At 45.9% G+C, this 19683-nt stretch overlaps 1 protein-coding gene across 3 annotated transcripts in view; it reads right to left on the bottom strand.

Moving 5' to 3' along the window:
- Positions 1 to 19683, bottom strand: part of PARVA (parvin alpha) — a 181556-nt gene that overhangs the window by 18276 nt on the left and 143597 nt on the right. For all 3 annotated transcript variants that reach the window (XM_036861595.1, XM_036861596.1, XM_036861594.1), the window contains 6 exons: positions 18802 to 18860; positions 17165 to 17184; positions 15631 to 15692; positions 14865 to 14933; positions 11520 to 11621; positions 10709 to 10781 (listed from right to left, as the gene is read on the bottom strand). In XM_036861595.1, coding sequence (XP_036717490.1) covers positions 10709 to 10781; positions 11520 to 11621; positions 14865 to 14933; positions 15631 to 15692; positions 17165 to 17184; positions 18802 to 18860 — 385 coding nt within the window. The remainder of the gene's footprint in view (positions 1 to 10708; positions 10782 to 11519; positions 11622 to 14864; positions 14934 to 15630; positions 15693 to 17164; positions 17185 to 18801; positions 18861 to 19683) is intronic.

The following is a 19683-nucleotide window of genomic DNA, read 5'->3' as shown; positions in this document are numbered from 1 at the left end:
GTATCTCTCCTTCAATTCTAAATGATAATTTTGCTGGGTAGAGTATCCTGGGTTGCAGGTTTTTCCCTTTCAGCACTTTAAATATAGCATACCACTCCCTTTTGGCCTGCAAAGTTTCTGCAGAAAAATCAGCCGATAGCCTTATGGGTGTTCCCTGATATATATGACTCTGTTTTCTTTCTTGCTGCCTTTAGAATTCTCTCTTTAACTTTTGCCATTTTAATTATGATATGTCTTGGTGTGGGTCTGTTTGGGTTCATCTTGTTTGGGACCCTCTGTGCTTCCTGTACCTGGATATCTGTTTTCTTCTTCAGGTTCAGGAATTTTTCAGCCATAATTTCATCAAATACATTTTGGACACTTTTCTCCCTCTTCTCCATCTGGGACCCCCCATAATCTGATTCTTTTTTTTTTCATGCTTGATGTCCCAGAGGTCCCTTAAAGTGTTCTTATTTTTTTTAAATTTCTTTTTATTCTTGCTGTTATGACAGGGTGATTTCCATTATTCTATCTTGCAGATCACTTATACGTTCTTCTGTATTACCTAGTCTACTGTTAATTCTTTCTAGCATGTTTTTCATTTCATTTATTGTATTCTTCAGTTCTGACTGGTTCTTTTTTATATTTTCTAGTTCTTTATTAAAATTCTCACTGTATTAATCTATTTTTTTTCAGTAATCCAGTTAGCATTCTTATTACTAATGCTTTGAACTCTTTATCTGATAAATTATTTATTTTCATTTCATTGGTTGTTTTTCAGGGGTTTTCTCTTGTTCTTTCAATTGAAACAAATTCCTCTATCTTCTCCTTTTGCTTAACTTCCTCTGTCTCTATGAGATTAGGTGAAACAGTTACCTACTCTGGTCTTGAATGGGTGTCCTTGTATGGGAGTGACCCTATACAGTCTGCATGTGCCCAGTGGCTTTGGTGGGAGAGCTGGATCTGACATGAGCATGAGTCACATCTTCCCCCATGGTGTTCTGGCAGGTATCACATTGGTAGGAGGTGGGACTGGAGATGAAGGGGCTAGATCCAGAGCTAGGTGTGAGCTGGGCCTTATGCTCTGCTCAGTGGCTGATATCACCCTATTTATTTGAAGCAAGATTGGGTCCCAAGTTGCTGAAGCAGAAGCCCTGAGGGTAGGGTCTGAACTGGCTCTGTTCCCCCTAAGTGTGTGCTCTCCCCCTCCCATCACTGGCACCCTCATCTCAGAGCAGAGCAGTGTTGGATTGGGCACTCAGTGTGGGTCTGTGTGTGGGCCATGGCAGTCCCAGCCCTAGCTAGGGTCTCAGACTGCTTCTAATGCGCTCCTCCATAAGCACCAGTAATGGGTTCTCCCACCCCTTTCAGATGCTGTTCTATGTCTGAGCCAGCTCCATGCCTCACAACTGAGCACTCCCCTTGGCCACAGCAGCCCTTGCCTTAGTGTGGAGCAGCATCATGGAGCAAGTGGGGCTGGAGCGGGTACTCCGCTCAGGCTGGGGCAGTTGTGGGAAACCGGTCAGAGTCCGAAGCAGTTTCAATCTGCTTCCTCTGCTTGTTTTGGGAGCTAGCAAGTGTGTGTGCTCTTCATGAGAAGAGTCTAGGTTTCTTACAGCCCTCCTATTAGTCCCACTGATTGTCAAACCTAAGGGAACTCGTCTACCTGGTGTTAGACCTCAGGGCTGGCGTGCCCAATATGTGGCTCAAACTGCTCCCTCCCCAGGGAGATCTCTGTCCATGTAATCCCCCTCCTCTTCTGAGTCCCCTCCCAGGGGCACAGGTCCCTGATTGCTTCTCTTCCCTTCCTACCCGATTCTGTGTGGATCTTTCTTAGTGTTGGTTGTACAAGAGTCTTTCTGCCAATCTCCAGTTAATTTTCAGTGAAAATTACTCCACATGTAGATGTATTTTTGGCGTTCATGGGGGGAGGTGAGCTCTGAATCCTTCTACTCTGCCATCTTGATATGTCTCCTCTGTTTTAATTTTAACGCCCACTAAAGTTTGAAGTCCATCTTCACTACAATGGGTTAAAGGCGTAAAGTCATTTAATGTCTCCGAATCAGTTGCTCACTGGTAAAATTGGGTTTTATAAAAAACACCTGGAACATATGAAGGGCTCCCTAAATGGTAGTTTCCTTCCCACTTTCCCTAGTAGCAGAGCTGTTATGTCTATGCACTGCACAACTCCAGGGGGGTACCATTCACAAAGATTAAGCCCTGCTCCTTGGCAAATCTGAGTTGCTTCTTCCTACAGGTGATCACCATGAGGTGGGCCTGGTGAAGTGGGGTGGGGGGACTACAGTCAGAGACACTGCTTATTGTCTGTTCTTTTCAAGAAAACCAACAACCACACAGGTAGTTCCACGTAGGCCAGTAGGTAGGGCATCTCAGCTAGGAGAAGAGCTTTGGATTCCTGGGAATGATCTGTGACTCCCTGCAATATAGAGCCTCTTTAAAACCCTGGGCTAATAAATTACATGATTAGCAAGTTAGCACTGCTCTGATCATTTCTCTATGCTGGCCCAGAGTCCCTATCTGGGAGCAGGCAATCAGGATGGTAGGGCACCTGGATAGACAGTCAGAGCAGAAGCTGTCTGGCTGGCTGGGGCCAAGGAAGAGACAAATCAGACCCAAGACCACTCTGAGGAGAAAAATGGCCTCTGGTCAAGGGGAAAGGGCTCTAGGTTTGCTCCTCTCACTCAGTGGCATTAGTGACAATTCCCATCCATCAGAGGACCATCCGAAATGCGTTTGTGGTTCTTTAAAAGATGCAGAAGTCTAGGAGGGAGAAGAACTCTGCTAATGCAGAAACCCAGGCTTTACACAAGGGGACATGGCCCTGTGTGGCCATGCCCTCCATGGACCCATTTGGGCTACCCCAGACTGTCTCATCCCAGTCTGAGGCCCCTCCCTTCTCTGAAGTCTCTCCAACCCCATCTTTGAGTTCCCTGACCAAGGTGGGAAGAAACCTGGTGGCTCAGGGCCACCAGCTTGTGGGGGCTGGAATAAGTTGGGTGGCCACAGGCTGCCTACTCAGGGTAAGCCCAGCCCCCAAGATGTCCATCATGTTCCAGCCTCCATCCCACCTCCAATGGATGTAGCTCATCCTCAGTCTCTGCCTCGCTCTCCTGTTTACTCCCTATTCCCCACTGAGACAGAATCCATCCTTTGCTATTGGTCATTTTCATGGTGGCCTGCTACCGTATCTGGTGATTTTGCCATATTCTTTACATATTAAAATTTTTTCCTATGACAAGCATCCAGAAAAGTACATTCAACATATATATGTTCAGTTTTAAATACTTGTAAGGGAACCCTCACATAACCACCACCCATGTCTCAGGTACGAACATTGTCAGTACCCTAGAAACACCCCCTTCCTCTCTGCATTCAGGTCACAACCCTGTCTCACCCTTCAAAGATAACCACAATCCTCACTTTTATCGTGATCACTTCCTTGCTCTTCTTCATAGTTCCACCAGCAACATATGCACCTTTAAACAGCAGACTGTAGTTTTGTCTATTTTTACACTTTATATAAATACTCATACTATGCATATTATTTTGTGATTTTTTTTTTTACTCAAAATTATGTTTATAGGATTCATCCTTTAAACAATTTCATTGAGGTATAATTTATTGTTTTATTGGTGTATAATTATTCTAGTATATTCTATCATTTTTCAAGAATGCTTCTCAATCTGTTATCTACTTCTGGTAAATATTCAGTGCCTTGAAATGCCTGTTTCTGATCATTTTGTCCAGTTTTACACTTGCTTTTTTTGCAGAGGATAATCACTGACCTCTTCATGCTACAGTAACTAGAAGTCTCTCACGCGATTTCTCAGTTCATTCTTTCTTATTGTTGCCATTGTGTAATAATCCATGGTATGAATATACTCCAATTTATTTAGCTTGTTCCCTGGGGATGCACTCTCCAGTTTAGTTTATCATGGATATTTTTGGACTAGGGTCCTACTATATGGACATGCATACTTATGAGTGAAATTGCTGGTCATAGGGTATATTAGTTTTCTATTGTTGCTTTAACATATTACCACAAATTTGGTGGCTTAAAACAATCCAAATGTATTATCTTACAGTTCTAAATGTCATCAAAGTCCAAAATGGGTCTCACTGGGATAAAATCAAGGTATCAGCAGGGTTGTGTTCGCTTCTGGAGACACTAGGGGAGAATCTGTTTTCTTGCTTTTCCTAGCTTCTAGGGGCTACCAGCATTCTTTGGTTCATGGCCCCCTTTCATCTTCAAAGTCATCAATGGCTGGTTGAATCTTTCTCATGCTACATCATTCTGATGAGTCTTCTGCTTCCCTCTTCTCTTGTGATTACACTGGAACCACCCAGATGATCCAAGGTAATCTCTCTAGCTCAAGATCCTCAACTTAATCACATCTGTAAAGTCCCTTTTACCATGTAAGGTATTAACAGGTCCCAGGGATTAGGATGTGGACATTTTGGGGGAGGCCATCATTCTGCATTTAATACCACAGTGGTATTACAAATATTAAACGTATTGATAAGGACAAACAGAAACAGCAGTTTTTGTACATCCTTGTTTGTTAATACTTGATATTATCAGAGTTTAAAATTTTTGCCACTGGTCTGTACACTATCCCTAAGGGAATGGGGAAGGGAAGTTGAACCATTTCCCATATTTCCAGCCACTGACCAAATCATTCCACAAATAGTATTGATCATCTACAACTAAGCTGCCTTCACCTGCCTGGATTTTCAGCATTGTTTTAAGTAGCTTGGTCCCAGCCATTTGACTCCTTGTATTTTAGATATTCCATCAGCCTGCTGGCTGTCTTACAGGCAGACTTCATTCCTGCCTTGTAGTAAGTTTCTTCTAGTCCCCACCTGTCTGTTGTGCTGGGGTCTTATCCATACTCAATGATGAGTCTACTTGAATGATGATAACAGGGTAGGCATGTGCATTTGAAGACAAATGGTATGACACCCTAAATAGAAAGCCACCAGCTTCATGCCAATATGTCAACTGCTCCACTGGCCATGAACTTGCTGCTAACACTTGGCTTACACTAATTGGGGTACTAAAAGGTTATGAAGCCTGGGCAGCAAAAGTCATCTGAGATGGAAACCCAAAGTTTCCAGGGGATTTCAAGGTATAACAGCTTTGAGTGTCAAACAAACAGCATGGCAGAGGATGCATTTTCCTGACCTTAAAAACATTTGCCATGAAAAATGCCTCTACCACATCCAGTTTGATGTTGAAACACCCTCAAAGAATTACCCAGATTAGCCCCTTTTGAAAGTCTGCAGCATTTACTACTGAATTTCACCTCCCAGTTAGAAGCAGAGAAACAAGAATGCTGGGGTATACCTCTCACCAAGTATGGTCTCACAAAATACCATCTCAATTCTCCTTTACGCACTGGAAATTTTCAGCATGGGCATGGTGCCCAGTATAATAGCAAATAAAACAGATGTGTTTTTCCATTCATATTGGTCAGGAAATTTCATATTAAGCAGTTTAATATTTATACAAGAAATGTCATCTATATACTGAAATATCCCTATAAATTAATTGATATTGGGAAAACTGTCTTAAGGGAAATAAATGCTTGAAAACTGAAGTATCAGAAGAAGTACTTCCAATCGGTAACCAGGAAGTTTCATATTAAGCAGTTCAAGAAAACAGACACAGAAATGCTGGCCGGACTATCCTGCTATGTCTCTCCTACCCAGAAGCAGGGTGCTTATCAGCTGGCTACAGGATACTCAGGGTCTACTTCTAAAGGCATTAGGATGGCTACAGTGGCCTTGCACGGAGACAACCCCGTGAGGGACAGCAGCCTTGCTAGAGGTCTGCCTCTGGCAGTGACCAGGTGCTTAGAACAAGGTGATGATAAATGACACTAAGGGATTGGCTTTTGTTGACCAGACCTGATAGTTACTTAGGTCTGGAAAGAGTCATGAGACAGGGACCAACCAATGTCTTCGCAATTGACCTCTCTCCTCCAGTCTTCCTGCTTTCTTCTCCAGCTTCATAAGTAAAGGCATTCCCACAAGATATTGTCCCTAACCCTTCCCTTTTCTCTACATGCTTTCCTGTTATACACCAAGAGAGAATGGAACAAGTGGAAGACTTGCAGTGATATAACCACAGCCCTGATCTTCTACATGAACTCCAGTTCCGCTTGTGTCAAGCCTAGGTGTCAACCTCAAGGTTTCCAAAGCTGACACTCTTATGTCCCCTCCCAAGCTTGTTTTTCCTCCTAGGTTCCCCAGTACTGCTGATGGTGCCCCGCATCTAAATATCTGTTCTTCACACTGCCTTCCAAGTCATCTCTCTGGAGTAGAGCTCTGATCACATCACTCACCTGCTCAAGAAACTTCCATGACTCCTACTGCCTACAGAATCAAGTCCAAACTTGCTGCCTTGGCATAAAGTCCCTCCAGGACTTGCTTCACTGTAATCAACTATTATTCAATCATACTCTTAATATTCCAGCCAAATAGGTAACTGCTATATACTCATTATTAGGTGTCAGGTGCTGTGCATCAGACATCATCACACTTAATCATATAATGTGCATGTCCCTAGGATTTCCACTTTTATAGACATGAAAAATACGACCAGTAAGTTGCCCAAGGCTGGTGGGGTAGGGACTGGACCAAGGTCTGTCATGGCTTAGCCACATGCTTGGCTGTCTCATAAGCTAAGCCCTTCCCCATTCCCCAGGCAGGACATTTGCTCACATGGCCATCCTGTCTAGGATGCTTACTCCTCTATCCTAATGTCTAAATACAAAAGCCCTGGGGGAGAGGAGACAAGATGGAGGAGTAGAAGAACATGAGCTCACCTCCTCTTATGAAAACACCAAAATCACAACTAACTGCTGAATAACCACCAACAAAAAAATGTTGGAACGTACCAAAAAAGATACCCTACATCCAAAGACAAAGAAGAAGCCACAATGAGATGGTAAGAGGGGCGTAATCATGATAAAAACAAATCCCATACATGCTGGGTGGGTGACCCACAAACTGGAAAATAATTATATAACAGAGGTTCTCCTACAGGAGTGAAAGTTCTGAGCCTCACATCAGGCTCCCCAGCCTGGGGGTCTGGCAATAGGAGGAGGAGCCCCCAAGGACTCTAGCTTTGAAGGCCAGCAGGGTTTGATCACAGGAATTCCACAGGACTGGGAGAAACAGAAATTCCACTCTTGGAGGGTGCACACAGGGTCTCGAGTGCACCAGGACCCAGGGTAAAAAGCAGTGACTACATTAAGAGACTGGGCCAGACTTACCTGCTAGTATTGGAGGGTCTCCTGCGGAGGTGGGGGATGGCTGTGGCTCACTGCGGGGACAAGGACACTAGTGGCGGCAGTTCTGGGGAGTACTCATTGGCGTGAGCCCTCTTGGAGGACACCATTTTCTCACCAAGACCTGGCCCCACCCAACAGCCTCTAGGCTCCAGTGCTGGGACGACTCAGGCCAAACAACCAACAGGGTGGGAACACAGCCCCACCCATCAGCAGACAGGCTGCTTAAAGTCTTCCTGAGTAGACGGCTGCTTAATAAACACACCCCTGACACAGCCCTCCCCACCAGAGGGACAAGACCCAGCTCCACCCACCAGTGGGCAGGTACCAGTCCCTCCCACCAGGAAGCCTGCAGAAGCCTCTTAGACAGCCTCATTCATCAGGGGGCAGGCAGCAGAAGCAAGAAATACAACCCTGCATCCTGCAGAACAGAAATCGCAATCACAGAAAGTTAGACAAAATGAGAGGGCAGGGGAATATGTCCCAGATGAAGGAAAAAGATAAAACCCCAGAAGAATAACTAGTGAAGTAGAGATACACAATCTACCTGAAAAAGAATTCAGAGTAATGATAGTAAAGATGATCCAAGATCTCGGAAAAAGAATGGTGGCACAGATCAAGACCATATAAGAAGTGTTTAACAAAGACCTAGAAGTACTAAAGAACAAACAAACAGTTGAACAATACAGTAAGTGAAATAAAGAATACACTAGAAGGAATCAATAGCAGAATAACTGAGGCAGAAGAACAGATAAGTGACATGGAAGACAGAATGGTGGAAATCACTGCCATGGAACAGAATAAAGAAAAAAGAGTGAAAAGGAATGAGGACAGCCTAAGAGACCTCTGCGACAACATTAAATGCAGCAACATTCACATTATAGGGGTCTCAGAAGGAGAAGAGACAGAGAGAAAGGGCCTGAGAAAATATTTGAAGAGATAATAGCTGAAAACTTCCCTAACATGGGAGAGGAAACAGTAACCCAAGTCCAGGAAGCACACAGAGTCCCAGGCAGGATAAACCCAAGGAGGAACACACTGAGACACATAGTAATCAAACTGACAAAAATTAAAGACAAAGAAAAAATATTAAAAGCAATAAGGGAAAAGCAGCAAATAATGTACAAGGGAACTCCCATAAGGTTATTAGCTGATTTCTCGGCAGAAACTCTGCAGGCCAGAATGGAGTGGCATGATGTATTTATCAGGCTCCCTAACTTCAGACTATACTACAAAGCTACAGTCATCAAAACAGTGGGGTACTGGCACAAAAACAGACATATAGATCAATGGAACAGGATAGAAAGCCCAGAAATAAACCCATGCACCTATGGTTAATTAATCTATGACAAAGGAGGCAAGACTATACAATGGAGAAAAGACAATCTCTTCAATAAATGATGCTGGGAAAACTGGACAGCTACATGTAAAAAAATGAAATTAGAATATTCCTTAACACCATACACAAAAATAAACTCAAAATGGACTAAAGATCTAAATTTAAGACCGGATATTATAAAACTCTTAGAGGAAAATATAGGCAGAATGCTCTTTGACATAAATCGCAGCAATATCTTTTTTGATCTGCCTCCTAAAGTAATGGAAATAGAAAACAAAAATAAACAAATGGGACCTAATTAAACTCAAAAGCTTTTGCATAGAAACAGGAACCATAAACAAAACGAAAAGACAAAGAAAAGACAAAGAATGGGAGAAAACATTTGCAAATGATGTGACCGACAAGGGATTAATCTCTAAAATTTACAATAGTCTCATGTGGTTCAATATCAAAAAACAAACAAACAACACAATCAAAACATGGGCAGAAGACCTAAATAGACATTTCTACAAAGAAGACGTACAGATGGCCAAGAGGCACATGAAAAGATGCTCAACATTGCTAATTATTAGAGAAATGCAAATCAAAACTACAACGAGATATCACCTCACACCAGTCAGAATGGCCATCATCAAAAAGTCTACAAACAATAAATGCTGGAGAGGGTGTGGAGAAAAGGGTACCCTTCTACACCGTTGGTGGGAATATAACTTGGTATAGCCACTGTGGAGAACAGTGTTCCTTAAGAAACAGAGGTTCCTTAAGAAACTAAAAATAGAGCTACCACATGATCCAGCAATCCCACTCCTGGGCATATATCTGGAGAAAAACATGGTTCGAAAAGATACATGTACCCCAATGTTCACTGCAGCACTGTTTACAATAGCCAAGACCTGGAAGCAACCTAAATGTCCATCGACAGATGAATGGATAAAGAAGATGTGGTACATATATACAATGGAATATTACTCAGCCACTAAAAAGAATGAAATAATGCCATTTGCAGCAACATGGATGGACCTGGAGACTATACTAAGTGAAGTAAGTCAGACAGAAAAAAACAAATATCATATGATATCGCTTATATGTGGAATCTAAAAAAAATTATACAAATGAACTTATTTACAAAACAGAAACAGACCCACAGACTTAGAGAATGAACTTATGGTTACCAGGGGGAAGGGTGGAGGGAAGGGATAGATTGGGAGTTTGGGATTGACATGTATACACCGCTATATTTAAAATAGATACCAAACAAGGACCTACTGTATAGGGAACTCTGCTCAATATTCTGTAATAACCTAAATGGGAAAAGAATTTGAAAAAGAATAGATACATGTATATGTATAACAGAATCACTTTGCTGTACACCTGAAACTAACACAACATTGTTAATCAACTATACTCCAATATAAAAGAAAAAAGAAAAAGAAATACAAAAGCCCTACCTGGTCCTTCCAGTTTAGCCCAAGTCTTACCATCTCCCCCTACAAATGCACACATTGCTTCAAGCGCAAGCATGGGAGGGCTGCTGGAGCATTTTGCTCCTTTTGTATTTTTTCAGCCTTAACATTTGCAACCTAAACCTGACAAATCAAACCTTGTCCTTGGGCAGGGTTGGAGCGAGCAAAGGGCAGGAAAGGGAATTATTCTCAGAGTAGAGCTGCCTGTGATGACCCCTGCATCTTCCCCCTGCCTACCTGGGAGATAGTTCTTGGGCAGGTCAGCACCCTGTCCAGGCACAGAAGAACCTGGAAACCAGGCCAGGACAGTTCTTGCAGCAGCACCTCTGCTCTGTGACACGTCTGCATGGGCCCTTATCCCTATGACCCCATGTGTGGGATTTCAGGTTCTTTTTTTTTTCCCTGAGGCTGTGTGATCTGCAGCTCGCAAAGGATGCCCAGGACTGAGCAGCTGCACCCTGTCTTACCTTCCCCTGCAAGTGGCAAAGAAGGCTTCAGAAAAGATAGTCTTCCCTCTGGTATCAAACATGAGCCTTGCTCTGTGCCCTGAAAACTTGTGTGCAGGGGAGGGTCTTGCCATATTGTCACCAACCCAGGGAAGAGCAAAGTACCTTCTGGCCGTGGTTTTGGCTTTTCCAATCCTCCGTCTTGCATGAGCTCGAAGGCAAAGGAGACGTTCAAGACCTGGAGAGAGAAAGGCAGTGCGTGAGGTGCTGCGCACTCATTCCTGGACCCTTGGGGCTCCCTGTGACCTGTCCCTGGAAAGTGAAGGAACCGGCACTGTAAAGGAGCTAAAATGAGGCCATTTTTTGAAGGACAAATGAGGCTGCCAAACTGGGCCGGCCACGCGGAGTGTGAGCCAGGCCCGGCCTGCTGTTGGTGAAGCACTCCCAGAGGAGTTAAACATCCTCTCCCTGTCTTACTGTGTTCTTGTGTCACTGCCAGGACTGTAAACTCAGGGACATAAGTGCCCACAGTTGAAAGGATCAGACAGCAAGACATGTTCAAGAGGCAGAGAAGGGTTTCTGCTTGGGACCAAATGCCCCTTGTCGAGCGGGTGGGCTGGGGCAGCCTGTGAGAGGCATCAGAAATTGGCTGAGTGCCGGCCTCAGGTCTGACCAGCCTTGCAGCCACCTTCCCTGTCTCCTCTGGGGAGAGATGAGGCTGGGCTGTGGCCCCAGGCAGGAGCATACGGCTAGGGGACCAAGGTGCAGGAGAGGGAAAGCTGTTCAGGGTGCTCAGTGGCCTGTAGGTAGCTGCGTCCCAGCTCAGCTGTGCATCACAATGAGCCCCCCATCCAACCACTGAAGACTCTGGGCAGATGGGAAGCCGCCACCTTTTCCCCAGATGGCCCCAGCAGAGGTGTGGGAGGATGGGTCGGGCATGTGGGCTGGGGCCTCCCGTGATGTCACCTCCCCTAACCTTCTGTTCAAAGCTGTCCGGGGTCAGGAAGAAGCTGTGCAGGGGCACGAAGTAGCCCTCCAGGAGCCCCATGAGCAGCACCAGGTACACCCCATCTGCAAACTGGAGGGAGAGAGACAGGTGAAGGCACTGGGCCCCTGAGCACCCCAGCCCAGGCCCTTCCAGGGGCACATCAGCTTCCGTGTTGACCCCCGCAAAGGGTATATCCCCAGGCAGGCTGCTGGCAGCGGGTGAGGGGCAGTAGCCCAAGGCAGGAAGTTCTGCTCTGCAGCAGGCCTGCCCCATGTCTGGCTGGTCCAGCACAGAAGCCACAAGCCCATGGTCCTGATCTCAATTGGTCCAGTATTTATTGAGCACCGACTATGTACCAAGCCCTGATCTGGCACAGGGACCACAGAGGTGGGTCAGGTGTGGCCCCTGCCCTGGAGGAACTCATGGTACAGTGGCGAGACTGTTGTGGAGGAAATGCAGCCGCTGCTCTGATGGAGGGAAGCATGCTGGCTTGCATGAGACTGACAAAGGGCACTCATCCCGCTGAAGGCAACAGGGAAGGCTTCTGGAGGAGGCGTTGCCTGGATGGAGACATGAGGGATGAGCAGGAGTTTGCTAGGGAGGGCAGAGGGAGGAGGGAAAGGGGATGTCCAAGGCCAACGGCATGAGGCTACTAGGGCGACTTCTGCTTTATGAACAGAGAAAGATCTAGTGTCATACCGGCCTGGGCATTCTCCCCTCTCACCCTCGCCTTATTACTGCTTGAGAGGCAGCATAGTATAGCTGTTAGGAACATGTGCTCTGGAGCTGGCCTCTAGCTCTACCACTTATTAACTGAGTGACTTGAGCAAGTTACAGAGCTTCTCTGTGCCTCATTTTTCTCACCTGTAAAATGGGGACAATGATAGTATAGTATCTAATTCATAGGGTTATCATGCGGCCTAAACCAGTAAATATGTGTAAGGTGCCTAGAACACTGCTTGGTGTGTAGGCAACACTTAACACATACTAACTACTGCTATTTCTATCTGGGAAAACAACAAAGCAGTCAGGATACAATGTGCTGGCTCTTGCTGACAAGGCACAACTGTGTGCTCAGGACCATGGCAAGAGGCTTAGAGCTGGTTCCTTCCATCAAGGACAATAGAGGCCAGATCAGCTGAGAACCTGGACTGAGGAACAACAGCTGCCTAGGCCAAGCAGAGGGGTGCAGGCCTTCTGCTCAAGAGAGGGGAAGGTACGTGTGCGCTGGGCAATCGAGGCGGGCTTTGCAGAGACAGTGGGCACCTGTGGGATGAGGGAAATTTGAAAGGAGTAGGTGTTCTGGGTATGGAGAATGGCCTGAGCAAAGTTACAGAGGTCAGATGCATATCTGATATTCTAGAACCTTGCAGAGGAGGCAGGGCCATCAGATATTTGTATAAACAACAGTTACTAGAGTTCACAAGAGGCCAAAGTTCTTGGAATCATCTTAGGAAACTTTAAAAATACTAGACGGAATTAGTATTCCGTCTGGGCTGGGCCCAGTGTCTGAGCTCTGCTGGGTGACTGATTGGTGGGCCTGTGACTCAACCTTGGTTATGGGCAAACAACCTGGAGCACGAACTTGACCTAGAAGCAGCTTCCTCCCTGTTTCCATCCATCTGGCTGGTAGGGCCTGAGCAAGACTCATCCCAGGCCACCACAGGGTGGACAATGGGAAATAGACCCCAGCAACGGTGTCAAAATCAAGGCCCGCCCATGGAACTAGTTAACTGGGCCTAATTCTGGCTGTGGCTGGAATGGATTGAGAATGAAAGAAACTAATCTGTCAACTCAGGGGACCACCCTGGGTTAGGGTCAGGGTTACTCACAGCTGTGAGTACCACTGACCTAGACTGCTCCCACCCCTGACTGCTGGTTCCAATGACTTGGTGGTAAAACTCGCAGATAGACACCAGATATGCTCGGCAGAGACCCCTTCCCTGCCCATGGGGAAGGGAGAGCTCATTCCAGCCCTCTCCGGGAATCATTGCTTCTGCAGCGCGTTCCCTGTCTCCGGAAGAGCATACGAAGCTGCCTCCAGAGTCCAGACACACCCAGATCTCAGTCACAGACCCGGGCATTGCCTTTAAAAATAAAAGGAGGAGCCCCTGTGTTCAAAAGAAAACCACACTTTAGAAGTTCATCACCAATGAAAAGAGGTTGGGAAACAGGATACATTACACGGTCTTAAAAGTATCTCCTAATAAAGATTAGTTATTAATTATAAAGCGGGGGGTAGGGGGGAGGAGCTTTACAGTAGGGAAATCTGGGGGATGCCCACTTAGCCAAGTGATCAAAGTTACCACCACCAGGAACAGAAATGATGGAGAGAAGTGCCTGAGAAGGGACTTCCCTGGTGGCACAGTGGTTAAGAATCCACCTGCCAGTGCAGGGGACGTGGGTTCGATCCCTGGTCCGGGAAGATGTTACATGCCGCGGAGCAACTAAGCCCGAGCGCCACAACTACTGAGTCTGCGCTCTAGAGCCCGCGAGCCACAACTACTGAAGCCCACGCACCTAGAGCCTGTGCTCCGTAACAAGAGAAGCCACCGCAGTGAGAAGCCCATGCACCGCAACGAAGACCCAACACAGCCAAAAATATATATATATTAAAAAAAAAAATTTGCCTGAGAAGAACACAGCATTGCCTCCATGGTACTGTTCCTGAACATGCATAACCTGGTTCTAATCATGAGGGAGAAAAACAGAGGCATTCTATGAACTAAATGGCCCACACTCTTCAAAAATGTTGATGTTATGCAAAGAGAGGCTGAGAATTTGTTCTCTATTAAAAAGAAACTAAAGAGACATGACAACTAAATGCATCAGGTGAGAATATGAGGACAACTGTATTTCTTTGAACCATGTGACACATTTAAGAGTAGTCAAATATCAGTGATTTCATATGGTTTAACCTAAATAGATTAACATATTGTATTGATGTTAAAACTGCCTGAATTTGATTACTATATTGTGATTCTCTAAGAGAATATACTTGTCCTTAAGAGATGTATGCTGAGGTATTTAGGGGTGGCGAGAGAGAAAAAACCCCAAATATGGCCAAATGTTAACAATTGGTATATGTGCGTGAAGAGTACATGGGGATTTATGATAATATTCTTGCAAATTTTCAAAATAAAATACTGGAAAGAATTCAGAGAAATTCCATGCAGTTCACCCCTCTGAGTGGAAGAGAATCCCCTCTCCCTTCCCCGGAAAAGCTCCAGAATCAGGGTGGAAAGCCCTCCTGGCAATGTGGCTGGGGCACTGGGAACAGTGGCTGTCCAGCGGGGCCTTGTCCCCCACCCTGCACATGGGGCCGTCACCCACCTGGGTTTCCAGTTCCGTGACCTCCAGGTTCAATTTATTCAGGTGCTTGTTCACGAAAGTAATGAGCGTCTAGAAGAAAAGCACAAGCCAGACATTGAGATGAAGACTGTCACCATGGAGGCCGCCCCTGTGACTCAACCATGACGACACAGGACGAGACCCAGCCAAGAGCGCTGGGCCCGGGATCACTGTGCCGAGCGGAGTGAGGCTGAGCAGCCTGTAAGGCTCTTGCGAAACTCCTTGAGTCCACAGGGAAGGCTGGCCCCCAGGACCGGCAGTCCCACGCACTGTGCGATTCCAATGGCCCGGTCCAGAACTGTGCAAGGAGCAGGCCGTGCTAAGAGGGCAGAGTGACAGGCAGAGTGTCCTAGCCAGGCTCAGGGGGCCAGAGGAGAAATGACCGCCTTGGGTCCCTCCTTCCAGTCCCCCTAGGTGCAGGTACCGGTGCCAGGGAGACACAGGGAGGTCTGTGCGAGGAGCAGGGATGGCGGGGTTCAGTGTGGGTGTGGAGACACAGGACTGCAGCCTCAGAAACCCCCAAGAGATGCTGTCATCCCAATGGGAGAAGAAAGGGACTGGATAAGGCATCCAGTGAAAACAAGACAGGTAAAATGGACATCAAGCAGGAAAGCTCTGTGTTTGTGGTGATCTGGTGATGACACCAGTTTCGGGAAGCTTGCAAACTGCAGGGGGTGGGTTTTCCTAATGTTTTTCTACATCTCGCTCCCCTCCCTCCCTCCCTCCCTCTCAGGCACCTCTTTCCCACCTTTTTCACCACGTTCAGCTTGTCTGGTGCGTGGTCAAACAAGGTGTCAAAGGCATCACGTTCTGAAAAAAGAGGAAGATGTAAAGTAGAGCCCAGAGCTGATGCCACCCCAGGTCCCAGCCACGAGGCTCTACAGGCCACATGGTCAGCTTCAGGTGGGAATTCTTTGGGGTATGACACTGTGCTGGGAAACTGGGTTTGGGCAGAGATTTGGGGTTGATTCTTAGGGGCCTTTTTCTCTCTCTGTGTGTATATGTAAGTGTGTATCCACCCTCTACATCAGCCCTCTTTGAGCTGGGGTTGAGGAGCTCTGGCAGGCAGTCTGACTTGGAACTGGTCATTTCTCTTTACCACTTGTATTCTTTGATATCATGATTTAGTCATGATTCTAAAGTGTTTCTGAAGCTTTTTGGAAGCAGAATGTCATCCAAATATCAAATCACTCCCTAATTTTCAAAACCAACATGCCCAAGACATGCTTCCTGGCAGAGGGCAGATAAGCGGATTGGGAGCTACAGAGCCCCAGGACAGAAGGGGAGCTCCCCCTCTTGAGGGATCCAGTCACTTCAGTCCTTTTAGCCTCACTTTCCTCTTCCATAAAATGCTCACTGGGTAGTTCCCTGGCGGGCCAGTGGTTAAGACCCCGCGCTTCCATTGTGGAGGGCACAGGTTCGATTCCTGGTCAGGGAACTAGCATCCCGCATGCCAAGACGCGGCCAAAAATAATAATAAAAAAAAGGCCCACTGAACGTGAACCTCCCCCAGGTAGGTTATGAGGATGAAAGACAAGAAAGTACGTGCTCTGTAAACTCTGAAGTATCTGCTGATCTGAGTTATTATTAGAATGATCGGAATATTTCAATATATTATCCACAGTAAATACAGAATCATAGAAAATAGCGAAGCCATGCCCCCTGCAGGGATTTCCCTTGCTATAGCCCCCCTGGTCCTCTGATCTGAGAGGTGAAATAGTGGAGGGATCTGTGACTGGGAATGAGAAATCTCCAAGAGGAACCGGGGCTGGGAGGGTTCGTGGTCCTGGGCTGCCTCTCCTACTCTTGATGAGTAAATCTGAGATGGCCAGAATGGTGATTGTGATCTTGGACATTCACAGACCTTATAAACAAACCCAAAGTTCTGGGAAACCAGAGAGGTAGGAGGTGTGATGAGGAAAAAGGCACCTTCTAGAAGGGCTGGACAGAGTGGGGAGAGGGGACAGTCCCGAGCGCATATGTACATCTCTTGCTTTACTTCCACAATATGCTTAGAGCAAGACTGCCCTGCAAGTGCCCAGGACCCATCCAGAAGCCCAGCAGGGTCAATGGTCTGGTCACTTGCAAGAGGACTGCAGCTGTGGTTACTTTTCCTCTTCCCACCAGTGCGCTGACCCTCCCTACCAACCGGCCCTGTCACCAGGTTGGCACAGACACATATGCAGGAAGCAAGCTGAGTGCCTGTTCTTCCCAGCTGCTGCAGAATTAACTAGACCCCATTGGCAGTCAGCAGCAACAGAGGACACTCTTATGCAACTCACCATGCCTTCCAGAAAGAGCCCTGCGGGAAAAGGAGAAAGAAAACAGTATGACTCTTCTCTCCTCACCCTTGGTGGCAGATCCCCAAAAGCTTCCTTCCTTGGCATTTTATTCTGCACTAAGTCTCCAACTATGGGTGGTCTTTACCACATTATCACCTATTTTTCCCCTCTGCTTTATAGATTTACTGGTGTTTGCATAAAGCCTGGTATAAGTGATGCATAAAAGACTATTTCTTGCCTTAAATAAACTCACATTATTGCTCACAGTTGAGAAAGAATATTGGACTCAGAGATTCAGGATTCCCAACCATGTTTTAGGAGCAGAGCTCAGGTACCATCCCAATGTGGCATTTCACTGCCCAAGTTGCTGAGGGCATCAGCTTGGGGAGGTCAGGTTGGGCTCTCTCCTGTCCATCCTGTGATACCCACCCAAGCTGCATCTGCCATTGACCTAGAATAGGTTTTCTCAAAGAGGGCAGGAACTGGAACCATACTCATAGCAGTGAAGCAGCAAAGTATTAAGAGCACAAGCATTAGGGTCAGACTACTTAGTTTTAAATCTTACAAAGCCATCTGCTTGCTGTGTGACTTTGGGCAAGCTACTGAACCTCTCTGGGCTCCAGGTCACTTATCCTTAAAATGAGGATACTATGGTAAACAACTCAATCAGATGTTGTGAGCATTAAATGATTTAATATATAGAAAGATTTTAGCATAATTTCTAGTATATACTAAATGCTCAATACATTTTTTTCTCAATACGTTTTTGGTTCTTATTATATTGGTTTATTCCAACTATACATCTGTCACCTATTAAGCAATGACTTGCGGGTAGTGTACTGGGAAGAATGATGAACTTGGAGTTCAAGTCAGGTAGACCAAGGACAGTTTCCTCCTCCACCTTTGGGGTGTGGGGTTTTAGGAGGTGTAATCATTGCTTCACGTGCCCCTGCTCTTTCCACTTGCTCTTCTTGTTCAAAGGAATATAGAGGAGAGTTGGGGAAGCAGGAGATGATACAAACAAATTTTGCCCGGTTTTGTGTGTGGCCAGGGCTCAAGCCTGCCCAGGGATCTCAGACCCACGCACAATGACCGTCCTGCTCTTTCTGCTTGAGAACAAAACTTCTCTTTCCCATGACAAAACTCTTACATGTTCTGATATTCCAATTTCTTAATGTAAATGAAAACAAAAAACAAAAAAAACCCCCAAACAATCCACCACCCTAAGGTAGAGAGGGGCTTTCTGGGTCATGGCATGTGACCATATAAATCAGATTCAGAAAAGGAAGAAAAATGTCCTTTTGAAGGTTAACAATTTAAATTCAACCCCATGTTTATGGCATGATGATTTCATGCTGGTTGGCTTTTTCGGGCATACTCTTTCCTGGAGTGCCACAAAATTAGAATTTTTCAATCACGGTTAATTCCCTCTCCCCACTTCCCCACCCAAGTTTGTACCTTAAGCATTGAGAGGCATGTTTTGAATGCACGGAAAAGGCTAAACTATAATCATTGGCTGAAGTCTAATCCCTCTTGCAATCCCAATAAATGAAAACTAAATATCAGCAAATGGATGAATTTCGGAGAAACATCTGTGTTCCATTACAGAATCGCTGGCAACAATGCTGTTGACATACTCTGTGTTACCAGTTATTTCCTCTTGGATTTGACGAGACTGGAGGATTCCTTCTCGTTTCTGAAAAAGGGGGTGGGGAGAGGGTTGGGAGGAAGAGAGAAAAATATGCATTAGAAAAATACAAAAAACTGATTAGCATTCCTGATACTGAGAAAGTTACTGGCGTTTAAGAAATGAATCCAGAGACGAGATACTGCTGGAAGTGAAAAGAGGCTCCTGATTTCCTGGGACTGGACTGTACCATTCATACTTAAGTGCAATTAGTGTTTATTCCAAACAAGTCGGCTGTTTCTTGGATGGTGAATCTTTTCTTTCTTTATTGGAAGACATTCTGCTGGAAGCACACTGTTTGCCTCCTGGAGAAATCCACAATAAACCAAATGGAAATGAGGGCCAGGGTGTGTCTGCCCTCCAGCTGGGGCCACGGAGGGAAGCGGAGAAACACATTTAACTGGGGCGGCTGGGGTGGAAGAACTGAGGTCAACTTGGAGAATTCAGAGGGAGAGTTTTCAAAAAACGTTTAACTAGAGGAGCTTTTAAGTAAGTAGTACAGTCCTTGGGTGACTAGCTTACTCTCTGAGAAAAGGGTAAGCACTTTGGAGGTCCATCCTCCCGCCCATCCGCCCACCCAAACTGCCATCCATCCACCCACCCACCCATCCATCCATCCGTCCATCCATCCACCCACCCACCCATCTGCCCATCCATCCACCCACCCATGCATCCATCCATCATCTGTCTACCCCTTCCCATCAATTCATTCTCTTTCTTCTCTGTTTCATTAATCAGTGCCTTCTATGTACCAGCCCCTGTGTTGGACTTAGCAAACACTGTGGAACATATGACATAGTTTTGGACCTTGAGGAACTTAGAGTAAAATGGG

The sequence above is a fragment of the Balaenoptera musculus genome, chromosome 8, assembly GCF_009873245.2.
Source record: "Balaenoptera musculus isolate JJ_BM4_2016_0621 chromosome 8, mBalMus1.pri.v3, whole genome shotgun sequence".
NCBI lineage: Eukaryota > Metazoa > Chordata > Mammalia > Artiodactyla > Balaenopteridae > Balaenoptera > Balaenoptera musculus.
This window is presented reverse-complemented; position numbering and strand designations above follow the sequence as displayed.